At 56.8% G+C, this 23,052-nt stretch overlaps 7 protein-coding genes across 8 annotated transcripts in view; 5 read left to right on the top strand and 2 right to left on the bottom strand.

Annotated features, from left to right (window-relative positions):
- The window catches only part of NOB1 (NIN1 (RPN12) binding protein 1 homolog), an 84,328-nt gene extending 83,401 nt beyond the window's left edge, over window positions 1–927 (top strand). Inside the window, exon 10 of the transcript XR_010622715.1 lies at window positions 917–927. The gene's annotated coding sequence lies outside the window, so the exon portion shown is untranslated. The remainder of the gene's footprint in view (window positions 1–916) is intronic.
- A 1,351-nt stretch (window positions 928–2,278) lies between these two features.
- Window positions 2,279–10,058, top strand: TERF2 (telomeric repeat binding factor 2). Of its 2 annotated transcripts, none has more exons than XM_065745425.1 (10): window positions 2,279–2,464; window positions 2,600–2,695; window positions 2,871–3,001; window positions 3,280–3,366; window positions 3,912–4,058; window positions 4,463–5,613; window positions 6,010–6,234; window positions 7,576–7,661; window positions 8,237–8,289; window positions 9,191–10,058. In XM_065745425.1, the coding sequence occupies exons 1-10, from the start codon at window positions 2,287–2,289 to the stop codon at window positions 9,347–9,349; spliced, it is 2,313 nt and encodes a 770-aa protein (XP_065601497.1). In that variant the 5' UTR covers window positions 2,279–2,286; the 3' UTR covers window positions 9,350–10,058. The 2 variants fall into 2 exon arrangements, with proteins under 2 accessions (XP_065601497.1, XP_065601496.1); XM_065745424.1 differs by having other exon boundaries at window positions 5,854–6,234.
- Window positions 10,059–10,782: 724 nt separating this feature from the next.
- Window positions 10,783–13,298, top strand: TMED6 (transmembrane p24 trafficking protein 6). Its single transcript, XM_065745423.1, has 4 exons — window positions 10,783–11,045; window positions 12,188–12,314; window positions 12,470–12,621; window positions 12,902–13,298. Exons 1-4 carry the CDS (start codon window positions 10,794–10,796, stop codon window positions 13,124–13,126), a joined length of 756 nt encoding a protein of 251 aa, XP_065601495.1. The 5' UTR covers window positions 10,783–10,793; the 3' UTR covers window positions 13,127–13,298.
- A 291-nt stretch (window positions 13,299–13,589) lies between these two features.
- Window positions 13,590–15,447, bottom strand: NIP7 (nucleolar pre-rRNA processing protein NIP7). The gene is made up of 5 exons (XM_065745445.1): window positions 15,367–15,447; window positions 14,453–14,539; window positions 14,221–14,359; window positions 13,998–14,138; window positions 13,590–13,911 (listed from the first exon to the last, which is right to left on the bottom strand). Exons 1-5 carry the CDS (start codon window positions 15,420–15,422, stop codon window positions 13,792–13,794), a joined length of 543 nt encoding a protein of 180 aa, XP_065601517.1. The 5' UTR covers window positions 15,423–15,447; the 3' UTR covers window positions 13,590–13,791.
- A 63-nt stretch (window positions 15,448–15,510) lies between these two features.
- On the top strand, window positions 15,511–18,195 carry COG8 (component of oligomeric golgi complex 8). The gene is made up of 5 exons (XM_065745283.1): window positions 15,511–15,824; window positions 16,038–16,245; window positions 16,474–17,292; window positions 17,500–17,668; window positions 17,784–18,195. The coding sequence occupies exons 1-5, from the start codon at window positions 15,511–15,513 to the stop codon at window positions 18,071–18,073; spliced, it is 1,800 nt and encodes a 599-aa protein (XP_065601355.1). The 3' UTR covers window positions 18,074–18,195.
- A 137-nt stretch (window positions 18,196–18,332) lies between these two features.
- PDF (peptide deformylase, mitochondrial) lies at window positions 18,333–19,668 on the top strand. Its single transcript, XM_065745320.1, has 2 exons — window positions 18,333–18,870; window positions 18,959–19,668. The coding sequence occupies exons 1-2, from the start codon at window positions 18,333–18,335 to the stop codon at window positions 19,114–19,116; spliced, it is 696 nt and encodes a 231-aa protein (XP_065601392.1). The 3' UTR covers window positions 19,117–19,668.
- Window positions 19,493–22,685, bottom strand: VPS4A (vacuolar protein sorting 4 homolog A). The gene is made up of 11 exons (XM_065745285.1): window positions 22,580–22,685; window positions 22,303–22,414; window positions 22,086–22,233; window positions 21,944–22,005; window positions 21,650–21,769; window positions 21,298–21,454; window positions 20,922–21,070; window positions 20,695–20,776; window positions 20,335–20,554; window positions 20,114–20,254; window positions 19,493–19,861 (listed from the first exon to the last, which is right to left on the bottom strand). The coding sequence occupies exons 1-11, from the start codon at window positions 22,598–22,600 to the stop codon at window positions 19,760–19,762; spliced, it is 1,314 nt and encodes a 437-aa protein (XP_065601357.1). The 5' UTR covers window positions 22,601–22,685; the 3' UTR covers window positions 19,493–19,759.
- Between the last annotated feature and the right edge of the window lie 367 nt (window positions 22,686–23,052).

Raw genomic sequence — 23,052 nt, 5'->3', positions numbered from 1 at the left:
GCTGTCTTCCATTTGGGGCAGCATCAGGCACAAGCGGGTGCACAAACACACAGGAGAGAAAGGAGTGTGTGGTGACCAGAATGCCCTCAGTAATTTTCCTATTTTGCTTTCCACTATAAATCGAACAGAAGGACAAACACGAGACCTCAGCAACATGTAGATCTCATTCCCTGGAATGTTTTCTTTCATCTATAATCGCTTCATCAAAATCCATAAATCAGGTAGTTAAGACTAAAAAGCACGAGCATGACTGTAATTTGTGTCTTCCTGCCCAGTGTTTCTTTTGGCACAAAAAACACCAAACCTTTTCCTGAAAGGGAATTAATGGTGACACTGGGAAAGGATTCAGTGAAAGTGGACAGAGGGCTCGCAGCATTCCTGGTCTCATTTCCATAATTCCTGCTTCCTCTTCATTTGTCACAGAAGATTGAGAGACCATAACAACGGTCTGTAGTGCTGTGGCTGCTCTGGAAATCACAAGCACAGAGTCATTTTCCAGTGCTGCATGCTGCTAGCACATAGTTGACACAGGCAGGCCAGGAGACCTTGTGGGAGCAAGGACTTATCTGAGATGCCAGAAGTGCAGCCCCTGCCACATGTCCTGGTAGCAGCAGAGCTGCAGGGATTAGCACCATCTCGGCTCTCAGCCACAATGACTTCTGACACCTGTCAGCATGACTGTGCTACGGCTCCTTCAGCTGCTGCAGAAGTCCCATTGGTCTGCTCTAACCTGAAGCAGCTTGATTTCCCAGGGTACAGAGTGAGCTACCGAGCTGTGCTGAGGCTCTGGTGGAATGGCAGAGAGGTGTTGGTGGGGACCACAGGGGCGGTGGCACTGCTGGAAGCAGGGGGCTCACAGTGCTGGGCATGGCGAGCCACAGCTCTGCTGCTTTCCTTGAGCCCTACAGGGCTGGAGGGGCAGGCAGCCCTGTGTGGCTCTGCCCATGTGGCTCTGGGAGAATGCTTTCATTGTTTCACTGGAGAGAGGGCTCCAAGGACTCTTTTCTGTCTCATAGCAGAAGTAAATGCAATTGCTCAAAATCATCAGATCAGGGAGAATGGTGAAGTTTGGGACTACCAGCCTTGCCCCACGTCCTTACACGCTGTGACACAGAAAGAGCTCAGTCACATTGCTCGTGGAGTTTCACAGGGTGAGGAATCCCAGTCAGAGCACATCTCTGTGCCATCGTGTCTCGGCCCAGGAAGCAGCCGTCCCTATCTCCCTCTGCAGCCTTCCTACTACAGCCGTGCTGGTCACGTGACACCTCCCCTTACACAGCTCCCTCTGACCCGTGCTGCCTGGGCCAAGCTGCTGCTGCTGGGCCTCACACGATTATTTTTATCTCCCTTTGTTTGCCAATAAAATCCCCTCCCAGTTTTACTGTTTTCCACTTGACCCATGGATTTTTCTCACGTGCGTTTCCTTCTCCTCTGGCCAGGCGTGGAGGGAAGGGAGTATCCTGGATAACCTCACGTGAGAGGAATTTCCACGTGCTTTTCCACTCGAGGTGAAGCAACCTCTGAGATGTGGCACAGTGTGGTGACAGAGCCTGCGGCCCCAGGGACAGCTGGCAGCACTAAGCCTGGCGCTGGCACAGTGCTTGTGCTGCTCACGGGATTGCTGGATCACGTGCTGGATTCCCTGTGACGGGGAGCACTGCCCGTGGAGCTGGCAGATCATCCAGAGACTCCTGGACAGGCTTGAGCAGCAGGCCCAGGTGAGCCTCGTGAGGTTCAACAGTGCCAAGCACCCTGCTGTCAGTACAAGCTGTAGGGGAGAAAGGACAGAGCACAGTCCTGCCAGAAAGGACTTGTGGGCACTGGACCATGAGCCAGCACTGTGCCCTCACAGCCCAGACAGCCAGCTGCATCCTGGGCTACATCAAAAGCAGTGCGGCCAGCACGGCTGAGGGGAGGTCCATTCAAAGCCAGGCTGGAGTGGCTGTGAGAACCAGATCGAGCCATGTTCATTGCAGCTGGAGTCGTTTCCAGTGCATCCAATTCTACTCTATGTCCTCTCCTGTAACAAGACAGGGCAAGGGGCTTGCGAGCGGCTGGGCCACGCGGGGCGGGTAACAGCCCCCGCCTCTGGGCCCGGCCGCACCTCCAACCCGCCAGGGGGCAGCAGCGCGGCGGGGCTGGCGCGGGGCACGCCGGGAGCTGTAGTTTCCCGGATCATCGCGGGATCCCTTCTCGCGATAACACCGCGGCGCCGGAAGGGGCGGGGCGGTCCTGACGCGGTGCTGTCGTCGCTTGCGCGCGCTCCGCGCGTCACTTCCCGGCGGGATGGCGGCGAAGCGCTCACGGGCTGCAATGGAGGAGCAGGAGAAGGCGTCGGCGCGGGGCGACGACCGCGAGCAGGCGGTCAACCGCTGGGTGCTGCAGTTCTACTTCCACCAGGCCGTGGCGGCCTACCGCAGCGGGCGGAACCGCGACTTCCGGCAGCTCCGCGATGTGATGCAGGGTGCGGGGGGATGGGCGCCGGGCAGGGGCGGCCCCGGGGATGGGGAGGGGAGGGGAGGGGAGGGGAGGGGAGGGGAGGGGAGGGGAGGGGAGGGGAGGGGAGGGCGGTCTGCTGTAACGTTCTCTTGCACCGCAGCGCTGCTCGTGCGGCCCTTGGAGCGGGAGCCGGCGGTGGCACAGATGCTGCGCGTCATGCAGTTCCTATCGCGGATTGAGGAGGGCGAGAACCTAGGTGGGTCATCGCGGGGTCGGTTACTCGAGGTCTGTGCGCGGTTACGGTCCTACCGGAGGGACCTCGTGTGCTGTAGGCGCTCTGCCTGTTGTTCTCGTCCGCGACTCTAGAATTTGTGATCGAACGGAACGCTTCTGTGCCCATTTCTGAAGCCGCGGGCTGTGCATTTTTGTAGATTGCACCTTTGATAAAGAGACAGAGCTCACTCCTCTTGAGTCAGCAATTGGAATCCTGCAGCTGATTGCAAAGGAATTCAGTGTGCCCGAAAAGAAGATAGAATTCATCCACAAAGTACTGAAGGAAGCTGTAAGACCTTTTCTAATAAATACACTGCTTGTGTCTTCGTAGCGTTTTCGGTGAACAACAGTAGTTGCATAACACATAAACTATCGTAGTTAGCAGTGGGTTGGCTGCAAATGCATATCTTCAGTGCGCGTGCTTCTTGATCGTGTACTGTAGAACTGAACAGCAGCTTGCACAGAGAGCAAAGTGCTTTCCTATGTGCTATGATGGTTATTGCACGTGCTTTCCAACTTAGAGTTAATGCGGTATCAGCAGGAAATTGGTCTTTTCTCCTCTCATAGGCTGTTATTGTCTGCATAAAAAACAAAGAGTTTGAGAAAGCTTTGGCAGTTTTGAAGAGACATATGGAGAAGGATACTGGAAACCAGGTGAGTTGGCACCTGAATGGAAGATGGGTGGAAGGTTGTGATGGCTCATGGGGTATTATGGGGCGTTTGTGACTTCTGTCACAGCCATAAGTTTCACTGTGAGGTAAACCCCTTGGGTAAATCTGAAAAAGGAGGTAAAGTCGGGGTGGTAAAATGAAATGAGTTCTTGAAAGATGAACCTTCAGTGTTGAGCATTTCTCCAGTCTGTTGGTTGTCACTTCAGAGTGTGCTCTTGCTGCATGTTCCCTCATTCATTCTTTGCCTCAGGACGAACTTGAGCTTATGTGCTAGAACAGGAGCTGGCAAGGAGGGTGGGAAGAGGCCCCATTCCTGTCTGTAAGCACTGTACTGTCTGGGGCACTGGAAGCAAACAGAATTGCTGAAACCAGTTGGATCTCACTATTCTTCCAACCCTTTCCTAAACTTAGGTCAGTGTAAATTAGTTGGGCTCAGGAAGCACCCAGCAGGGAAGGCACCCAGACCCACTTCCTCAGATTGTTGCTTATAGGCCCAGTAACTATTCAGAGTGTTTTTGCCTCCTTCAGAAAAAAAGGTCAGAGTTACAGACTATCATCCGGGAGAAGAATCGTGCTCATCCAATAATCAGAGATTTCTCCTATGTAAACTTCCAGCAGTGTATGTTTCAGTTCCTGAAGGCCTACATGGATACCTCGGAGCCGCTGCTGGTAACGGTGTGTGTCTGCCCTGTGCACCCATTTCTGGCCCTGTGCTGCCTTCTGCCCTCGTGTGCAGTAGGGTGGGGCACGAAATGAAATCTTGGGGAGAATTCTTACCTTTCCATGAGACAATTAAATATAGTGATGTGGCTTGTACGTGCAAATCTGTTGCAAAGTTTAAGCACCTAATTAATAGTGGATTTAATCTGAAATACTTTAGATTTTTCATAGAAAGTTTAAACAGTTGGAGCTGCTTTTCAAACTGTTACAGGCTTTAATTGGTAGGCATGAATTGTGCACATAGTGCTCAGTGAGCTGTAAGTAACAGCTTAAAATGCCCTTAGAACGTAAAGTTGAATGGTGCTGCAGTGAATTATCATTGTAATGGTTACATGCTTTCTTTTTATTTCCTGTCAAAGATGATGAAGAGTCTGAATTCAGAACGTGCTGAGGAACCAAAGCGCTCATCGGTGACTGAGTCTCCAAGAGCAATGGAGGACCAGGATGAAGCTTCTGAGCCCTTAAGAAGGGTAAAGCACTCAGTGGGAACTCTAAGGTGTGCAGAAACTGCAAGAGATGTGGAGAAAGTTCCAAGTCTCCCTGCAATGGCAAAGGACCCAACAGGAGCTCCAGAGCGTGTAGAAACAGTGAAAGACACAGCAAGAGCTCCCAGCCCTGCTGAAAGGAGAAAGGACCTTGTAGGAGCTCCAAAGCATGCAGAAACAGCCAGAGATGTGGAGAGAGCTCCCCACCCTGCTGAACGTACTGAGGATCCAGTGGGAACTCCAAGATGTGCAGAAACTGTGAGAGATGTGGGAACTCCAAGCGCCCCTGAAATGACAAAGGACCTGCTAGGAGCTCCAAGGTGTGCAGAAACAGCCAGAGATGTGGTGAGAGTACCCAGCCCTGCTAAGAGTATAAGGAACCCAGTGCATGCTCCTGGGCATGTGGAAAAAGCAAGAGATGTGGTGAGAGCTCCCAGCCCTGCTGAAAGAGCAAGGAACCTGACAGGAGCTCCAGAGCATGCAGAAACAGTGAAAGACACAGAGAGAGCTCCCAGCCCTGCTGAAAGGATAAAGGACCTTGTAGGAGGAGCTCCAAAGTGTGCAGAAACAGCCAGAGATGTGGTGAGAGTACCCAGCCCTGCTAAGAGTATAAAGAACCCAGTGCATGCTTCTGGGCATGTGGAAAAAGCAAGAGATGTGGTGAGAGCTCCCAGCCCTGCTGAAAGAGCAAGGAACCTGACAGGAGCTCCAGAGCATGCAGAAACAGTGAAAGACACAGAGAGAGCTCCCAGCCCTGCTGAAAGGATAAAGGACCTTGTAGGAGGAGCTCCAAAGTGTGCAGAAACAGCCAGAGATGTGGTGAGAGTGCCCAGCCCTGCTGGAAGGGCAGAGGACACAGCAGGAGCTCCCGAGCCTATGAGAAGTGCTAGTTACCCAGCAGTTCCTCAGCCTAGAATAGCAGCTGTTAAGAGCTCCAAAGTTTTTTCAGTACCTATGGAAATATCTGAACAAGCAGCAGCCTCAGCTCCAGTGCATGCAGGAGTGTCCTCCGGGGATTTGGAAAGGTGGGCGGAGAAATCTGGCCCTGTGCTGTAGATAAAACTTGGCTGTGCTAGGTGGCCTTGGCAGTGCCCGTAAGGGGGGTGGGCGGGAGGGTTGTGATTGCTTCTTTAATAGTTTTATTTGCACGCTGGGGTCATAGTGAATTGGTGAGGGTCACAGCATGGGGTAAAAACTGATGTCAGTGAAGTGGAACTATTTAGGTGAAATGCTTAACAAGCTGCTTAGTTTTCTTTATTTTGTAGGAGGCCCTGTAGAACTGTAACCACGTATGGAATTTCTGTTCTGAGAGAAGCTTTCAAGATGCTGTCGAACACCCCGGATTCAGATGCGCTCTTCAACAGACTGGATGAAACAGATTTACCTTCTCCCCAGCACATGTCTCCTTCTGTATCCCACAGAACCAAGAGACGGAAAGAAGAGAAGAAACAAGGTTCTGAGACCTTAGACTCTCCTGAAATATCCCATAAGAGCAAACGCTTGTTCACCATAAGCCAAATGATCATGGACCAAGACACCCAGTACAGCAAGTCGAGTGAAAGCCCGGACTCTTCCCAGGAACAAGTTGTATCTTCTGCCTATAGACCTGTTCAGGAATTGCCTGACCAGCCTGTGTCTACTGAAAGGTTGAGTATGAAGCCTCTTGTGCTTTGATAAATCTGTACCCAGCATTTTTCTGTAGAACAACTTTACCAAAGTGGATAACAAAAGTCTTTCTCTAATTCAGTACAAGTATATTTGCCAACCTTGTCCTCTAGTGTATGTAGTGAGGAGTTATAATTTGCTGTTTGGTTACTAGAGGTGACAGTGATCCAGCAGCAGTCACTCACTGCTCTTAATGTTGGGAGGTGGTTCTGACAGTCATGGTGGGGTTTCTGCCCTGTGAGAAGTAGAACTCAAACTCTTTTTCCAAGACACACAGTGGCTAAGAAGCTCTTAGTTGTAGCTTTCTGTTTCTGGAATTTGTTACCACTTGCCTTATAGCTCACATGGCTGCTGTGGAGGAGGTGGAGGGATTTTAGATTTTTAATTTTTATAAGTATTTCCTACAGAAAACACCAAAGTTCTGCTCACTGGCAGAAGTCTGAGATTAATACTGATATGAGACTCTTAAGTCTCACAGGTGTCTCCTGCAGGCTATAGCAAGATGGTGGCAGCTTCACTTGCTGTTCTTTGGTTAGCAAAGATGCACAGCAGACAGTAATAATACTTTGGACCTTCACGAATGAAGTTGAGAAGACTGAAGAGAGCTTTGTGTTTAGAAAGAGAAATAAATCACAATTTTTCATGGTTTCATGGCTGATCTTTGTGTTCTGTATAGCTTCTCTTCTCTGGAGACACGTTGTCTTGCTCTGAAACACAAGTGGCCTCAAGCATCATGTGCTATGGTGCAGAGTGGTGAAATGTCTCAAGTGTCTTGCCCAGGGCTGAGCTAATGACCAGAGATGACACTAACTTTATTTCCATCTAGCTGTATCGATGTGATAGCCATGCATGAAGTTCAGGAAGTATTTCTAAAGTGCTTAACTTAATTTCATATGTTTGTGCTTGAGGCATGGTAGCAGGTAACAGCACTGAGGCACCTCTGGCTCAGCTGCCTGTAGTGTTAATGGTGGAAACTTCAAAGCAATGCTTAGAAATACTGCAGGCTTCTTGCCCTGAGCTGCTGCTGAGTTAGTGATGCCTGGAAAGCTCTGTGCTTTTTGGTTCATGGTGTTAATGTGAGGTTGCTGGGCTTTGTAAGTGCAGGTTACAAAATACAATATGCCACTTGATGCTGAGTATGAGATACTGTAGAAGGGGCTCCTAAGGACTCGTTTCCACTTCAGGGGAATGGAGGAGTAGCTTGTTTGCACATTGCTTTGTGATGTTTTTTGGCATTGCTTGCCTGTTGTGCTCTAGCTGGCTTTGCATTCCACCAAAATCTTACTAGCCATTAGCTGAAGTAAATGCTTGCCTGCTTTCAGGTCCTCTCGACCAAGGTGGAATTGTTCATATTGTGAAGAGGGGAAAGACAGCTGGAGTGGTGAAGATGAGCTCTTTGCAGATGCGGGTAAGTATGGAGCTGCTGTCACAGGTGTTAATTGATAATAATCCTGGCTTTGTGTCTTATTTATAGATGCCTTGCTACCTTTTGTGTCTGATTTATGATTTCTGGTTCCAAAACAAAAGACCAAAAAAATGGTCAGCTGCCAAATGGTTTTGTGCCTCTTAGCCTGAAACATGTACCAAGAGCTCCTGTTCATCTTTCAGACTGATTAGGCTCAACTTAAGGGATGCAAATATTGGAAATACTGGTAGTTAAAAGGAGTGGATGAGGGTCCAGAATGGCTAATTCCAGGCTCAGCACAGGGTGCAGCCACATCCTGGGTAGTTGCCCCTGTTCTTGACATCGTGCTTTGTTTAAACTAGCCAGTTCGTATTGGGAAGCTTTCTATAAAGCAGTCAGGGTTTAAAAGAGGCTGCAGAGAAGAGAGGGAAAAATGAGTTTAGTTCTATTGCATGTCATGGGATTTTTCTCATTGTAAGCTAACTGCAGAGCTGGGCTGGGCAGTTGAGCCAAAGGCTTAGGAGTGTGTCCTGACACTGCACTGTTACACAGTGTAATTCTCTTGTTTTACTTTTCAGCATTAACTGAGACAAGCAGCAACAACTCTGCAGTCTACGGTTCCAAGAAACAGGTAACCTTGGAGCTCTTGCAGCCTTTCTGTAAGGTCTGAAATCAGAATGTGCCTGTGGAGAAAAGCAAACTATAGAATGATTGGAAATGTTGGTGAGGGTACTCTGGTGCAGCCCCCTGCAGCAGGCTGAGCTGCTGCCACGCACACAGGCTGGGCTGGAGAGTGCTTCTCATTGAGACCTCGCAGCATTGCGTTCGTTGTCTGGGTCTTTTGTGTTTACAGAGTTGGTGTGAGTTTCTCTCTTTAAAAAAAGATTGAAAGATTGGCTGTGATTCTGTGCCTCTCACACATCAGATATTGGGTATTTGAGCAAAGCTGCTCTCCCCTGGTGCACAGGGTGCAGAAGTAGGTTTGTGAGCATTGGAGAGCTGCAGCATCTTGTTCAGGTGAGGGGTATCACGAGGCAGCTGTTGCCTTCCAGCAGCTCCTCATAACGGTCAGCCTTGCTCGTGGGTGTGTGGCTGCTAGCTCTTGTGCAGCTGTACACAAAGCAGTGCTTTTTTCCCTTGTGACTGCTTTCTGCAATTCTGTTTTATTTTCCTTCCATGCAAAAATTCAGCAGAATTGACCTTGCACTTTTAACACTGCCTCTGTGCAGCTGTGTGGGAGGTAGGCATTGAGTACTGTGTATCTCTGTTGCTGCACCAGTGGTTAATTCCTCTTTTGTGTGATTAGTGTTGTTTTGGGAAGCAGAGCTACTCGAGTAGCTCTTATCTCAGTTATGAATCTACAACGAAGTGAATTTTGGATGTGTGCTTTTGTCAGAACCGTTCTGTCCTCCGTGTCCATAGCACAGCTGGTGAAGGAGGACTAACAAGGGAGGAGATGTTCTGCTGAAACTGTGCTGTGTAACTCCTTTGTGAACCTGGACTCTGACCTCACTGCTTACCTGCATTTTCAGAAGTGGACAGTACAGGAAAGTGAATGGATCAAGGACGGAGTGAAGAAGTACGGAGAAGGGAGGTGGAAGACCATCTCTGAGAAATACCCGTTCCAGAACCGCACGTCGGTGCAGATCAAGGATCGCTACCGGACCATGAAGAAGCTGGGGATCGCCTAGAGCTGGGCACAGCATCCCCAGCACTGAAATGCTCCTGTCTCTGGAAGGTTGACCATAGCAGTACTGGCAGCAGAGCAGCAGTGTGCTTCCCTGGTGTGTGTGGTGAGCCCCTCTGTATCAGATGGTTCTTGTCAGGTGCGGTTTCTGAGGAGCCCTGTGTCTCGAGCTGTAGCTGCAAGGTTTGTGTCTTCTGCAGTTGGCAGAAGCTGCAGTTTGAATGTGTGTGCTGGGAAATGGCCTGGATTGGGACTTCCTTTTCCTACCTGACAACTGCAGCCAACCTGATGGGCTGCTGAGATGCCTTTTGTTCTGCCATTTGTCAGTGGCTGTTTTTATGTTTAACTTGTCTGAACTGTTTTGTTTCATCCATTTGTACTCTCTCCTTTGGAGAGGTAATGCTTCTGGGGAAGAAGAGGTTTAATCAAGGCCATTTTTCTCCCATAAGTATTTCTGTAGATGTTCAGCCTGCAGGTGGGATTGTCCCTCCTCACTTTCTGAGACTTAAGCAACTGTTGGTTTTTTTTTTGGTAAGTAAATACTGATTGACCCCCCCTGTTAACAATCCAGTGCTTAATGATGTTAATTGTGACTTTCTGTCTAACAGCATCCTGTATGCAGTCCCTGCAAGCATTGTCAGCCCTGGGGTACTGTTTCTTCCCTTCAGATGACTGAGTGGTATCTTCTACAAAATAAAGTTCTTTTCTGATGAGTTTCAGGAGTTGTAATCTGGAGTTGTACTCCCTGAGCCTGAGGCACTTTGAAGCCCTGGCTGTGTAGTGACCTCCCTCTTGCTGCCTGAGCCTGCTGCAGCATTGTACAGCTGGATCTGGAGGGGTTTCTGGAATAGTGCCTACTTCCACCCTCTGCTCTGTTTAAATCTTTATTTTAGTTTCCTTTCTGGAAGGGGTTTTGTTTCTTTGTTTAATCAGTTCTGGGCTCACTGAAGCAGCTGTGGAGCAGTGCTGGGTAGCAGTCTGAGTGGAAACACCTGCTTCTCCCTCTGCCCTTCAGCAGCTGCTGGAACGAGCTTCCCCTGCCACCTGCTTGTGGCTGTACATTTCCCTCTGTTGCTGTAACACTGCTTGTGCTGGAGCAGCTGTGGATAGATGGGACCACCCTGAGCTTGCAGGGACCAGTTCTGGGCTCGGTGAGAACCGTATACTGGTGCAGGAATCACCAGTGTGATTAATTGCTTTGCTCACAAGCGTTGGCAGTGTTAGTCCACAAGAGGAGCGAGGCTGGCTGGGACCTGGACCAGAGCTGTGCAGCCAGGAGATGCTGCTGGTGACTGTGGCACTTTGCAGCAGCTTTGGCCCTTAGCAGAAGGTTTCAGCTGTGTGAGATCTTACACAAACAAAGCAGACCAGGTCCTGCTGTGCACCAAGCTCACCTTGAGGAGAGGAGCCTGCTCCTGCTGCCACCAGCCCCAGCACAGGCACAGTTAATGATTGACAGCGCTGCTGCCCCGGCTCTGTGCTGCTGCCCAGCTGGAAGCAGCATGCTGCTGGTGCTGCTGCTGCTGGGGCTGCCAGGCACAGCCGTGTGCCCCAGGACTGAGCCCCTCAGTGGGTCCAGCCATGAGCCCCTGTTCCGCGGCGCCGACCGCTACGACTTCGCCATCATTGTCCACGCTGGCACCACGGAGTGCTTCTGGCAGTTTGCACACCAGAGTGGCAATTTCTTCTTCAGCTTTGAGGTGAGTGCAGTGGGACACTTCTGCCAGTGGATGTGGGGGAATGGCTGTGCTGGGTTGGTCTCGAGCAGCAGCTGTGGCCCTGCATGGGGGGGAGTCCTCGTTAGTCCTGCAGTGAGGCTGATGTATGGGAGAAGCCCTCATAGGAAAACAGCCACGTGCTGGTTGCACTCCAGCCTTGCTGCCCTCGGGGTGGGGGGGAATGTCCTCGGTTGTAACAGGGAATGGCTGTGGTAGCTTCACCAGCTGGTCCTAGAGACTGAGTTGTTTGGTTTTTTTTAAGGCAGTTTGCTTTCTCGTCAGTAACCCCACCTTCACACACTGAAAACCATGAATAGGAGCAGAGCAAGAAGGCACAGAGTGCTCTGGCTGTGGTAGCCCTGTGCCCAGGAGCTCACCAGAGGAAGCTCAGCGCTGCCCTTTGCTGGGCTGGCTGGAGGCCATTGCAGGACCTCAGCTTCCCTCTGAGCTACTGGAAGGAGTGCTGAAGGTCTCAGGTGCAGCTATATCAGCTTGTCCCTGTGCTCAGTCCCCTTCCCACAAGGGAAACTGGAGCCCTTTTATCTCCTGTTTACACTGCTGGCTGAAGGAGCGTGGGGGCCCAGCTGCCACTGCCTCGTGCTTGGCACAGCAACCACGCAGTGCTTGTGTGAGAACAGCCCCAGGATGTAGCACAAGCCCAGCTGACTCAAAACATGCTCTTGCCCAGCCAGCAGACAGCTGGGAGTGCAGCTCAGTGCTGCTCTATGAGGCTGAGAGCATGCTTGGAGCCTGCTGTCCCCTCCTCAGACCCCTGACAGTGACCTGACATGGTCCCCTACCTCTGTGAGTGCCAGCAGCACCATGGGCAAGGACAAAGAACTGAGAGGTGACACTTCTCAAAGCTGTGGGGTCTGTCTTCCTTTCATGTGTAGCTGGCAGCGGCAGGAGGCATTTAATGCCTCAGGGCACAGCCAGCACCCTCAGCTCCCAGTGACAGCAGAGGGGACTTTGCTGGGCTCCTGCCTCCTGTTTTCCCAAGAGAAGAATCAGGCACAAAAGACCCTTGGGTGATGCACTGCAGGAGGTGGGCGCTGCCTCCCCAGGGACAGCTGTCCCCTTTGGGCAGTGCCCCAGCCCTGCTGTCGGGTGTCCCCCTCCTCCAGGTGCAGCGGGCAGCGGGCATTGCCAACAGCAGACACATCCTGGCCACGGTGAGCGACCCCAGCGGCATCCAGCTCGGCGCCTCCAGGGATGTGCGAGGACAGATCAACTTCCCAACCACAGAGACAGGTCCCTGCTGCCCGTGGGCTCTGAGGAGTGTGTGCTCCTCTCAGTGCTGATGTGTGTGGTCGTGGTGCCCTCCCTGCCAGCACAGATCAGCATTAAGCTCTTGAAGCAGTGCTGTCTTCAGCTTAGGGAGCAAAAACCTCCACTTCTCTCTGCAGGTTTCTATCAGCTGTGCCTGGACAATGGGCAGAATCACTTTGGCTTTGTGCAGGTGTATCTCAACTTCGGTGTCTACTATGATGGCTTCAACGTGGAAAAGGAGCAGTCAGAAGAGAGGAAACAGCTGAATGACACACTGGATGCCATTGGGGTAAGCACTGCTTCTGAGTCAGGCAGACATAAAAATAGGAACTGAATGCAACAGTGCTGGCCTCCAGCAGCACCCCAGGGCAGGGATGGGCAAGTCCTTCCTGCGGGACCAAGGAAGGGCATCTGTCACTGTTTGATGTGCTGCCACCTAAGTTGGTATTGAATCGGGTTGGTGGCTCAGTGGATGTTCCTGCAAGGGCTCTGCCAGCTCTCAGCAGCACAAGCTGCCTGAGCACGGCTGGTAAGCACCTTTCTCTCCTCCTCCTGGGCTATGTCTGCAGGTCAGCATTCGGAAACTGCAGGTCCACATCTTCCACATGTGGAGGTTCTACAACTTTGCCCGGATGAGGAAAGGGGCCGACTCCTTCCTCCTCGAGTCCAACTACCACTACATCAACTGGTGGTCGATGGCTCAGAGCTGTGTCATTGTCCTCTCTGGGGTCCTGCAGCTTTACTTCTTGAAGCGTCTCTTCAAAGTGCAGAGCTCTGGAAAGCCAAGGTGCTGACAGCTCCCTGACACAGCACAGCCCACAGGAGCAGAGCCCTGCCTGAGCTCACCTGCAGCAGTGACTGAGAGGCCTGCACCTCTGCATCAGCCTCCCTGCTTCCCAGAGCAGGAGGAGCAAGCCCAGGTCCCACCCTGGGGAGGAGGTGGTGCAGCTGGAAGCAGAGCTCCCCCACCTCTAAATGAAATTATCTTTAAAAAAAAAAAAGAAAAAAACCCCTCAGCTTTGTGTTAGTGCATCTTTGCCATCTGTCAGTGTTTCAGCCTATCCCTTCTAGCTCAAACCCCACCTCGTGAAGTGGTGGCAGCTCTCCCTCTTCTGCCTGCCTGGGTGTGATGAGAGCAGCCCTGCAGGCAGCTATCTGCTGAGCTCCTGCCTGCTTGCTCCACCAAGCCCAGGCACCCAAACGTGCAGCCAGGCCTCAGGACTGACACCCTAAGGTGCTGCACGAGACAAGAGGCAGTTTGGAAAAAGGAACAGGCTTTATGCAACCGCAGCAGTAGGGCTGGCACCTCCTCGTGCTCACAGTGGCAACCACCATTTCCAGCCCCTGCTTCCTGCTTGGGGCTTGCTGCCTATGGCTCCGTGTGCTGCTGCCATGCATGACACAGGATGAGTCCACTCTGCACAGGAACGCTTTGTGGCTCCTGAGCACTTGTGCTGCCCTAAGTCAGTGTGTCCTCGCTGCGCACGTACTCCCCAACATCCGCCTGGTGGAACACCACGATGGCCATGGGGTCCACCTTCCTGCAGTCCTGGGTGGATTTAGCAGCTACCCCAAATCCCTGGGGAAGAAGAAGAGAAGAGAGGGAGTGTTTTTCAGCCTGGCACCTACGCCCTAAGAGTGGTAAGTGCTGGGGAGGCCACTCACCAGTGGGATGTCAGCCATGGAGTACACCACCACGCCCTGGTACTGCGCTGTGTTCTCCGTGATGCGGCCCAGGCCCGACTTCAGCACGTGGTTGCCATAGAGGAAGGACTGCTCTGAGCCCGGCTTCACCCACACCTTGTACTGAGAAAGAGGCAGGAGAAGGTGAGCTGCCCAAAGGGTGACACTGAGGACAAGTTTGGGGGGGAGAGTGGGCACATCCCACCTTGGCATAGGGAGCAAGGAAGTCCAGGGCAGTGACGCTGAGCCGGAACTTCTGCGTCTTGGTGAACTTGCCGAAGCAGGTGCCCAGTGCCACCAGGCTTTCCCGCGGGATGCTCGCAGCACCCTTCAGCAGCTTCTCACTGTGGGGAGACAGGGATGGATGGAGCAGCTGCAGGCTGGGGGGGCTGCCTGGGCTTACCCTGTGCCCCAGAGTTGCCACAGCCCCAGCTCACCTCACGTAGTAGACCCGGTCACGGTGCAGGCGGAAGCAGTAGGTGCCATCGGGCCGGTCCACCAGCAGCTGGATGTTCTCACCAATGCTGCAGGGAGAAACTACATCAGATCCATCCCTGGAGCTCCCATAGTGCCCTCTGGTTTTTCTGGCTCCTTCTGCTCAATCCCTCTCTTTCAAACATCGTGAGGTTCTGCAAGGTGTTGCATTTTGCGTTGGAACAATCCCAGATATGGACACAGACTTGCAAAAAGATTTGTAGAAAGCAGCCCTGTGGAGGAGGACTTGGGGGTCCTGGCAGATGAACAACTTAACATCAGCCAGCAGTGTGCAGTCGTAGCCTGGAAAACCAACAGTTTCCCGGGCTGCATCAGCAGCCCAAGGTGGGTGACAGAGGGGTGGCAGCGGGCACAGAGGGGATTGTTCCCATGTGCTCTGCTCTCATGAGGCCCCATCTGCAGTATGGTGCCACGGGAAGGATGTGGAGCTGCTGGAGAGGAGGGGCACAAAGTTTCTCGGGCTGCAACACCTCTTTAGGAGCCAGGCTCAGAGCTACAGGTGTTAAGTCTGGAGAAGAGAAAGCTCCAGAGAGACCTCCCTGTTGCTTTCCAGGACTTGAGGAGACCTTACAAACAGGAGAAAAGTAACTTTACACAACCTGGTGGTGACAGAACAAGAGGAAATGGCTTTAAATATAAGAAAAGAGATTTTGGTCGTATATTAGGGTGACGTTCTTTGCTCTGAGGCAGTGGGTGCCCATCCCCGGAGGTGCGCGAGGCCACGGATGGGCTCTGGGCAGCCCGAGCTGGGGGGGCTGCGAGCGCCCTTCCAACGCAGTCCCGCCGCGATCCCCTCGCACCTCTTGTGCCCGCATCCGTCATTCCCCCCCGGCCCCGTCCCGCGCTCCCCGCTCACTATTTCCCGAGCTTCTCGAACACCGCCCGCGTCTCCGCGTCCGTCAGCGGCCGCATCGCCCCCACACGCGGCGCCGCGCCGGAAGCGGCCGTACCAGGCGCCGGAAGTGCCGTGCCGGAACCGGAAGCGGCGTGGGCTGTCGCGATGGCGGCGGAGGAGGCGCGGCTGCTGGCCTGGCTGCGCGGCCCGGCGGCGGCGGGGCCGGGCAGCGCTGAGCTCGCCGCTTACGTGGCCGAGCTGTCGGCGCTGGGGCTGGCGGAGCTGGGCCGGGAGCCGGCGCGGCTGGCGGCGGAGCGGGAGCGGGTCGGGGCCGAGACGCGGCGCTTGGCTTTCGAGCACTACCGCGCCTTCATTCGTTCCGCGGAGTGCACCGGGCGCGCCGGCCGCGGCTTCGGTGGCGTGGAGAGCCGGCTGAGCGGCCTGCTGGAGCGCCTGCCCGCCCTGCAGGATGCCTGCCGGTGAGAGGGGAGCGGGATGGGCCGGGCTCGGGGGCGCCGGGGATGGAGCCGAGGAGGTGCGGGGAGGACTGGAGGTGGGTGCGGCTGGAGGCGGTGGGTGCTCTCGGGTCCGGTCCGGGCGCGGTGTTGGGAGTGCGGTCAGCTGGAGGCCGGTCAGGGAGTTCCCGGGGTGTACCCCAGCAGCAGCTGGGCTGATCCCTCCTGGCCCCGCAGGAGCTTCATGCGCGATGCCGAGGCCATTGCCTGCAGCCGGCGGATGAACAGCCTGACGTTGAACCGGCACACGGAGATCCTGGAGATCCTGGAGATCCCGCAGCTCATGGACACCTGTGTGCGCAACCGCTACCACGAGGAGGCGCTGGAGCTGGCGGCCTACGTGCGCCGGCTGGAGAAGAAGTACAGCAGCATCCCTGTCATCCAGGTATGGCCATGCTGTCCCACAGTCACAGAATCATTAAGGTTGAAAAAGACCTGTGATCACCAGGTCCTACTGTCAACCCATGCCCACTAAGACTCGAGTGCCACAGCTCTAATATTTCTTGATGCGTGGGGTGCTGTGGGCAGTGTGGGACCTGGCACTTGGTCTTGTTGAAGCTCATGCACTTGGCCTCAGCCCGTTGATCCCACCACTGAGGCTCTCTCCTTGCAGGGAATCGTGGCCGAGGTGCGGCAGTCCACTCAGCTGATGCTGAACGAGCTCATCCAGCAGCTCCGCACCAACATCCCGCTGCCCACGTGCCTGAAGGTCATCGGCTATCTGCGGCGCATGGATGTCTTCACAGAGGCTGAGCTGCGAATCAAGTTCTTGCAGGCACGGGACGCCTGGCTGCGCTCCATCCAGGCCTCCATCCCCGACGATGACCCCTACTTCCACCTCACCAAGACGGTGGAGGCCTGCCGAGTCCACCTCTTTGACATCATCACGCAGTACCGTGCCATCTTCTCTGATGAGGAGCCACTCCTGGCCCCCGAGCAGTCCTCCCTCAACGAGGGGGCCATCTTCCATGGCTGGGTGCTGCAGAAGGTCTCTGAGTTCCTGCAGGTGCTGGAGCGAGACCTGCAGCGAGGGGTGGGCGGCCGCTTGGACTCGCTGCTGGGGCAGTGCATGTACTTTGGCCTCTCCTTTAGCAGGGTGGGGGCTGATTTCCGTGGGCAGCTGGCCCCCATTTTCCAGCGTGTCGCTGCCACCACCTTCAGCAAGGCAGTGGAGGAGGCGGTGGAGAAGTTTCAGGAGGAGATGAATTCCTACACGCTCATCTCTGCTCCAGCTGTGCTGGGCAGTGCTGCAGCAGTGCCAGTGCCCTCAGCCCAGCCAGGGACGCTGCAGCCACCAATGGTGCTGCTGGACTTTCCACCCCTTGCCTGCTTTCTCAATGGCCTCCTTGTTGCCTTCAATGACCTGCGGCTCTGCTGCCCCATCGCCCTGGCCCAGGATGTGGCTGACTGCCTGAAGGATGCCCTTGGCAAGGTGAGGTGCTGGGGCTGCTCCCATGCTCCTGCTCTGTTGGCAAAACAGAGCATCTGCAAATGAGGATGGTTTCTCTGTGCCCAGAATGCTGCCTTGGGCCTGGTGCTATGGAAAGGAAGCATCTGTTTCATGTGTCAGGTTCTCCAGGCCCTAGGATTTGCCCGGAAATTGTTATCTGGGAATTAGTGACTCTGTTCTCTACCCCAGGTGACCAAAATAATTCTGGCCTTCCACCGGGCGGAGGAGGCAGCGTTCAGTGTGCATGAGCAGGAGCTCTTTGTCCAGTTCTGCACAGCATTCCTGGAGGATCTGCTTCCCTACCTGAACCGCTGCCTCCAGGTTCTCTTCCCCCCAGCTCAGATCGCACAGGCGCTGGGTAAGGTTCTGCTGCGGGGAGGAACAAAGTGGGAGATGCTGTTGCCACCATGGGGTGCAGTGTCGGTGGCACTGTGCTGGAGGGCTGTGCCCACCCCTCTCTCTGTGTCCCCTAGGCATCCCCCCGGCCCAGCTGCAGCGCTACGGCCACCTGGGCTGTGTTGATGTGGACGCCCTCAGGGAGCTGCTGGCCCCTGTCCTGCCAGCACAGGAGGCAGAGCCACCACCGGGTGAGGAAGAGTCATCCCCACAGAGCCCTGTGCTCACCCTGCATCCCATGCAGCCAGAGGGGACTGGGCCAGGGGAGCCCCCACCAGAACAGGGCCGAGAGGAGCCCACGAACCCTGTGCTGGGGGCTGTGCTGCTGGGTGGGAGCGAGCATGGAGGGGAACATGCTGCATTGTGATCTGGGGGCTGCAGAGTGGGGACGGCCGCGCTGCTGGCGGGAACAGTTGTTCTGCGGGCACAGGAGCCCTCTTGTGTCCCCTGGGTGGGGCCGCGCCGTGCGTGCAGCAATAAAGCTGTGCCCGGTCCCAGTGGCACTCCCACTCCCACTCGAAGCCGCGGAGTCGTCAGCGCCGCGCTCCTCCACTCCGCCGGGGGGCGCTCGTCCTCCCCGCCCCCCCCATGGCCGCTCTAGCCGCGCTCACGTCACATCCTCCGCGATGGCGGTGCCGTGCCGGCTGCTGCTGGCGGCCCGGGCCCCGGGGCACAGCCGTGGCTGCGGGACCGTAGCGGGGCCGGGCTGGGCGGCGGTTCAGGAGCGCTCGTACTGGCAGGCGCTGCGGCGGAGGCTGAGGGGCCCTGCCAAGCCGCCCTTCTCCGCGCCGTGCCAGGTGGGCGCCCCGGTGCTGCGCGCCGCCGCCGCCGCCGTTCCCCCGGAGGAGTTGGGCGGCCCCGAGCTGCGGGCGCTGGCGGCGGCGTTGGCGGCGGGGCTGCGGAGGGGACCGTGCCTGGGGCTGAGCGCTCCCCAGCTCGGTGTGCCCCTGCGCGTCTTCGCCGCGGCGCTGCCGCCCGAGCGCTGCCGGCAGTACCCGGCCGAGCTGCGCCGCGCGCACCGCATCGAACCGTTCCCGCTGCGCGTCCTCGTCAACCCCGCGCTGCGCGTGCTGGACGCCCGCACCGTCACCGCGCCCGAGGGCTGCACCAGCATCCGCGGCTTCTCCGCCTGCGTCCCGCGGCACTGGGCCGTGCACGTCTCCGGTACGGCCTCGTTCCCACCCCCCCCCCCCCCCCCCATCCCCATTCCCTCTCCCCGCGGCCCGGCCCCACCCGCACTGTCCCGCCGCAGGCGTGGATGAGAACGGGGAGCCGGTGAGCTGGGAGGCGACGGGCTGGGCTGCCCGCATCGCACAGCACGAGATGGACCACCTGGATGGAGTGCTCTTCATCGACCGCATGGACAGCCGCACCTTCGCCAACACCGCATGGAGCCAGCTCCTCGACTGAGTGCGGCGGAGACGGAGCCCCGGGGGCGATAGGGAGCTGTGGTACGTGGCCATGGCTCCGACCTGCCCCCCGGAGATGGCCTCAGAACTTCTTTTCTCAGTCCAGGAATGGGGGCTACACAGGAGGAGACTGCCTGCAGCACCTGGACCATGGGAGGGGAAGGGGCTGGGAGCTGCAGGCTGCTGGGCCTGGAGAGAAACGAGGAGGGGCCTGGAGGGCTGCTCTGCACACCCACTGCTCTGCCGTGTGCAGTATGATGTAGCAGGCAAAGGACTGCAGGAGCTGGGGGAAGGGTCATCCCCAACACTGGGCCCCTCTGTGCCCCCAAAGCCATGCTGTGGGGCAGCTGGCCCTCAGAGAGGGGCTAGGCACTGGCTGAAGCTTTCAGATTGTTTTTATTTTCATATAAACAAGACAGAACCCAAAGCAGCATTAATTTAAAAAATAAAAAAAAGAGCAGGAAGAAGAGTGGGGAGCAGAGGAGCGCTGGGGCACCTCTGTTAATGTCGGCCCTGCCAGGGCAGCATGCCCCTGTCCCTGCCTGGTGCTGAAGTGAGATGGGTCGGGTTGTGAGCTGCAGATGAACCTGTTTGGCACGGCCGCCTGCCTGGGAGCAGCGGGGCCCCACCATCCACCACGGCCCTTAACCTTCCTGCCCAAAGTCCTCTGTGAACTTCTTCACCTTCAGGAGGTCCTCGGTGTTCACGGTGGGGCGGGTGGTGGCCAGGGAGCGGAGCATGTCCGACTGCAATACAGAGCGGGTGACAGCTCAGATGGGGAAGCTGGGAGGATGGCAACTTGCCGGGGACACGCTCATCTTTAGGGTGGGCTGAGGAGGGCACCAGCACCCAGCTGCCATGTGCCTGCACCAGGCCCTGAGGCAGCTGGCAGCACTGGAGGAGGCAGGGGAACCGGTAGGGCCGGGGCAGCAGCATTGCTGTACTGGGGATGGGCCTAAACACAGCAGGATCTGACTGCTGTTGATGGCCCCACTCACCATGCAGACGATGGGCTCCATCAGCTTGTCACTGGGCACCTCCATCCAGGTCATCTCGGTGGCACCGGGGTCCCCAGGCGAGCACGGCGTCAAGAGGTCATCCACCAGGAGGTTGGGGTTGGTGCGGGAGGGACCGCGGACCTGGCGAAGGCAGACAGAGCTGCAGCACAGCCCCAGTGCAACCCCCTCCTCAGCAGCACAGCCCCTGGTGCCCAGCTCACCTTCTTGAAGTGCGTAGCTGACTGCACTTTGCGGACAGGCTGCATCAGGGCATCCCGCACGATGATGCTGATGTCAGCCCCCGAGTAGCCATCTGTCTTCCGTGCCAGCTCATGGATGTCGGCCTCTGTCAGAGAGTGTGGGGTGTTGCCCAGGTGCAGTTTGAACATCTGGGCCCGGGCTGCCTCCTCTGGCAGTGGGATGTAAATGCGCTTCTCGAACCTAAGTGTGGCACAGGCGGGCACGAGTGAGCAGCTGTGTTCCCCACCAGGCCGGCCCCGCGCTGCCAAACCCTGCGGCCACGCCAGCTGCAGTGCAGTACTGTGCCTATGGGCACTGCAGAGGGATCGTGTCCTGCTTACCTCCTCCTGATGGCCGAATCCAGCACCCAGGGGATGTTGGTGGCACCAAGAACCAGGATCCCATCACTGCTGTTGCCCACACCTGCCCAGGGAAACAGCAGCGGGACACTTGAGAGCCATCCGCAAAGGGGAGCGCTGCTTCACCCAAACCCACCCCATCCTATGATCCCCACCAAAGGGTGTCCACAGCCCGGGCAGCTCATCCCACGGGGGGAAGCCCCACTCACCCTGCATCTGCACCAGGAACTCTGTCTTGATGCGCCTGGCTGCCTCGCTCTCGTTCTCGTTGCGGGAGCCGCACAGCGAGTCCACCTCATCGATGAAGATGATGGAGGGTTTGTGCTGCCGTGCCAGCTCAAAGAGGTTCTTCACTAGCCTGGGCACAAAGGGGTGGGTGCCCCCACTCAGAGCCCCATGCGAGGAAGCACAGCCCCACTCTGCCCACCCAGTAAAGGGACGTGAGCCTTATGCACCACTTCTTCCTCCTGCCCCTGCCAACCCGAGCCCTGTGCTGACACCGAGGAGGGGACCGCGGTGCACGGAGAGCAGCCACCCCCTGGGCAGCCATCCCTTGGCCAGCCCACAGCCCTGGGGACCCCTTACTTCTCGCTCTCTCCCAGCCACTTTGACATCAGGTCCGAGGATGACACGGAGAAGAAAGTGGAGTTGTTGGCCTCAGTGGCCACGGCCTTGGCCAAGTAGGACTTCCCAGTGCCAGGAGGCCCGAAGAGCAGGATCCCTCGCCAGGGCGTGCGCTTCCCTGCGACAGAGCCCAGCGTCAAAGCTTCTCCTGCACTGCACAAACTGGATCTGCGCAGGGACCTTGGGCCAGCAGGGACACACGTCCCTTCTGCTCTGCATGCACACCTCCACCACAACTGCCGCCCCTTGTCGTGGGGTTTCAGGCCCCACTCCATGGCCAAGCAGCAGCCTTGATGCTGCCAGTGACCCTCACCAGTAAACAAGTGTGGGAACTTGATGGGCAGGATCACGGCTTCCTTCAGGGCCTCCTTGGCTCCCTCCAGGCCAGCCACGTCGTTCCACCTCACATTGGGCTTCTCCATCATGATGGCACCTGCGGAGCAGAGATGAACACTGGAGCCCACAGCTCTGCCCCACCAAACCCCCACCCAGCCCGGCCAGCAACCCTTGGCACAAAGCACAGCCCTGGCTACAAATTCCAGCAGTGCCCCCAGGGCACCATTCTCTGCGAGTCCTCCCTCCAGCTGCGCCCACTGCAGCCCCTCACCCATCAGCTGCTCCTGCAGTTTCTTCTTCTCCGGATTCTCGCCCTCACTGTCACTGTCGCTCCTGGAGAGAGGGGACAAGGACACGGTCACAACGGCTGTGCCAAGCCGGGCCCCGCAGGGAGGGGGGCAGCCCCCACGCACCCCTTGCTGTCATTCTGTGCCTCCTTGACGGGCTTCTTGCCCTGCTTCTCCTTGCTGCGCAGGTATTCCTTCAGCTTCTCGGCCCGGTCCAGGTACTGAAGGCACTTGGCGCGGATGCTCTCCTTGGCTTTGTCGCTGTGTGCCTCATCTGCACGGAGTCCCCCAGCCGTCACCATCAGCCCCACAGCCCCGCACCCCCCGCGCCCCCCCCGCTCACATTTGATGGCGTGCAGGAAGTACTCCACGGCGTGCTGGTACAGCCGCAGCGCCTCCTCGTAGTTCTTGGCCTTGTCCTCCTCGGTGGCCTTGGTCACCAGGTCGATGGCTTTCTGCGGGGGGGAGACACGGCGCCCTGAGCCCGGCGCCAGGCCCGGCCCCACCGAGCGCGGCCCGCCCCGCCCCACAGCCGGGCCTGCTCGACGGGGCAGGCCGGACCCTCCCGGCGGGGCCCGGCGGGGCGGATGGAAGCCCGGGCCCGGGCGGCGGGGCGGTACCTGCAGGGTGGACGTTGTCATCTCATCGCCCGGTGGCGGCCGCAGCTGGCGCGACCCGGCCCGGCGGCGGCGGCGGCGGCGGGGGCCCGCGGGACCGCCCCGACTGCGGCTGTGCGCGGCGGCTGCAGCGCCCCCTGGCGGCGGCCTCCGGCACTGCGCGGGGGGTTGTGGGGTGGGCGGAGCTTCTTCCGGACACGCCCACTCGGAACGCCCCGCCCACGCGAGCCGCGCATGCGTACACTGCGCGCACAGCGCGTCGCTGCGCGTGGGGGTGGGAGTGGGTGTAGCAGTGTCCCGCACTGTGCCACGCGCCGCGTGTAGCTCTGTACACCTTACGAAGTGTGGAGTTATGGACACTGTGTTCGGCACAGACAGTGCAAGCGTGTGTAAGCGTATGTGCACAGGGATAAAAGGAGGCTGCGGGCTCTTCAGCAGGGGCGGGCGGGAAGGAGGGCGGTGCTGCGGCTGCGGAT

This window comes from Cyrtonyx montezumae, unplaced genomic scaffold, assembly GCF_038088225.1.
Source record: "Cyrtonyx montezumae isolate F1298 unplaced genomic scaffold, pur_monq_1.0 scaffold_35, whole genome shotgun sequence".
Lineage (NCBI taxonomy): Eukaryota > Metazoa > Chordata > Aves > Galliformes > Odontophoridae > Cyrtonyx > Cyrtonyx montezumae.
This window is presented reverse-complemented; position numbering and strand designations above follow the sequence as displayed.

Bases quoted from the DNA above. Each gene is read 5' to 3' on its own strand.
- TERF2 (XM_065745424.1), top strand. From the start codon at position 2,287: ATGGCGGCGAAGCGCTCACGGGCTGCAATGGAGGAGCAGGAGAAGGCG. The intron at 3,002-3,279 runs GTAAGACCTTTT...CTCCTCTCATAG, and splicing joins ACAAAGTACTGAAGGAAGCT to GCTGTTATTGTCTGCATAAA. The intron at 8,290-9,190 runs GTAACCTTGGAG...CTGCATTTTCAG, and splicing joins TCTACGGTTCCAAGAAACAG to AAGTGGACAGTACAGGAAAG.
- TMED6 (XM_065745423.1), top strand. From the start codon at position 10,794: ATGATTGACAGCGCTGCTGCCCCGGCTCTGTGCTGCTGCCCAGCTGGA. The intron at 12,315-12,469 runs GTCCCTGCTGCC...TTCTCTCTGCAG, and splicing joins CTTCCCAACCACAGAGACAG to GTTTCTATCAGCTGTGCCTG. The intron at 12,622-12,901 runs GTAAGCACTGCT...CTATGTCTGCAG, and splicing joins ACACACTGGATGCCATTGGG to GTCAGCATTCGGAAACTGCA.
- NIP7 (XM_065745445.1), bottom strand. From the start codon at position 15,422: ATGCGGCCGCTGACGGACGCGGAGACGCGGGCGGTGTTCGAGAAGCTC. The intron at 14,540-15,366 runs GTGAGCGGGGAG...TTCTCCCTGCAG, and splicing joins TTCGAGAAGCTCGGGAAATA to CATTGGTGAGAACATCCAGC. The intron at 13,912-13,997 runs GTGAGTGGCCTC...CTTCTTCCCCAG, and splicing joins CCATGGCTGACATCCCACTG to GGATTTGGGGTAGCTGCTAA.
- COG8 (XM_065745283.1), top strand. From the start codon at position 15,511: ATGGCGGCGGAGGAGGCGCGGCTGCTGGCCTGGCTGCGCGGCCCGGCG. The intron at 17,293-17,499 runs GTGAGGTGCTGG...TCTCTACCCCAG, and splicing joins TGAAGGATGCCCTTGGCAAG to GTGACCAAAATAATTCTGGC. The intron at 17,669-17,783 runs GTAAGGTTCTGC...TGTGTCCCCTAG, and splicing joins TCAGATCGCACAGGCGCTGG to GCATCCCCCCGGCCCAGCTG.
- PDF (XM_065745320.1), top strand. From the start codon at position 18,333: ATGGCGGTGCCGTGCCGGCTGCTGCTGGCGGCCCGGGCCCCGGGGCAC. The intron at 18,871-18,958 runs GTACGGCCTCGT...GTCCCGCCGCAG, and splicing joins CTGGGCCGTGCACGTCTCCG to GCGTGGATGAGAACGGGGAG.
- VPS4A (XM_065745285.1), bottom strand. From the start codon at position 22,600: ATGACAACGTCCACCCTGCAG. The intron at 22,234-22,302 runs GTGAGCGGGGGG...GACTCCGTGCAG, and splicing joins CTTCCTGCACGCCATCAAAT to ATGAGGCACACAGCGACAAA. The intron at 20,555-20,694 runs GTAAGCAGGACA...TGCCACACTTAG, and splicing joins GATTCGGCCATCAGGAGGAG to GTTCGAGAAGCGCATTTACA.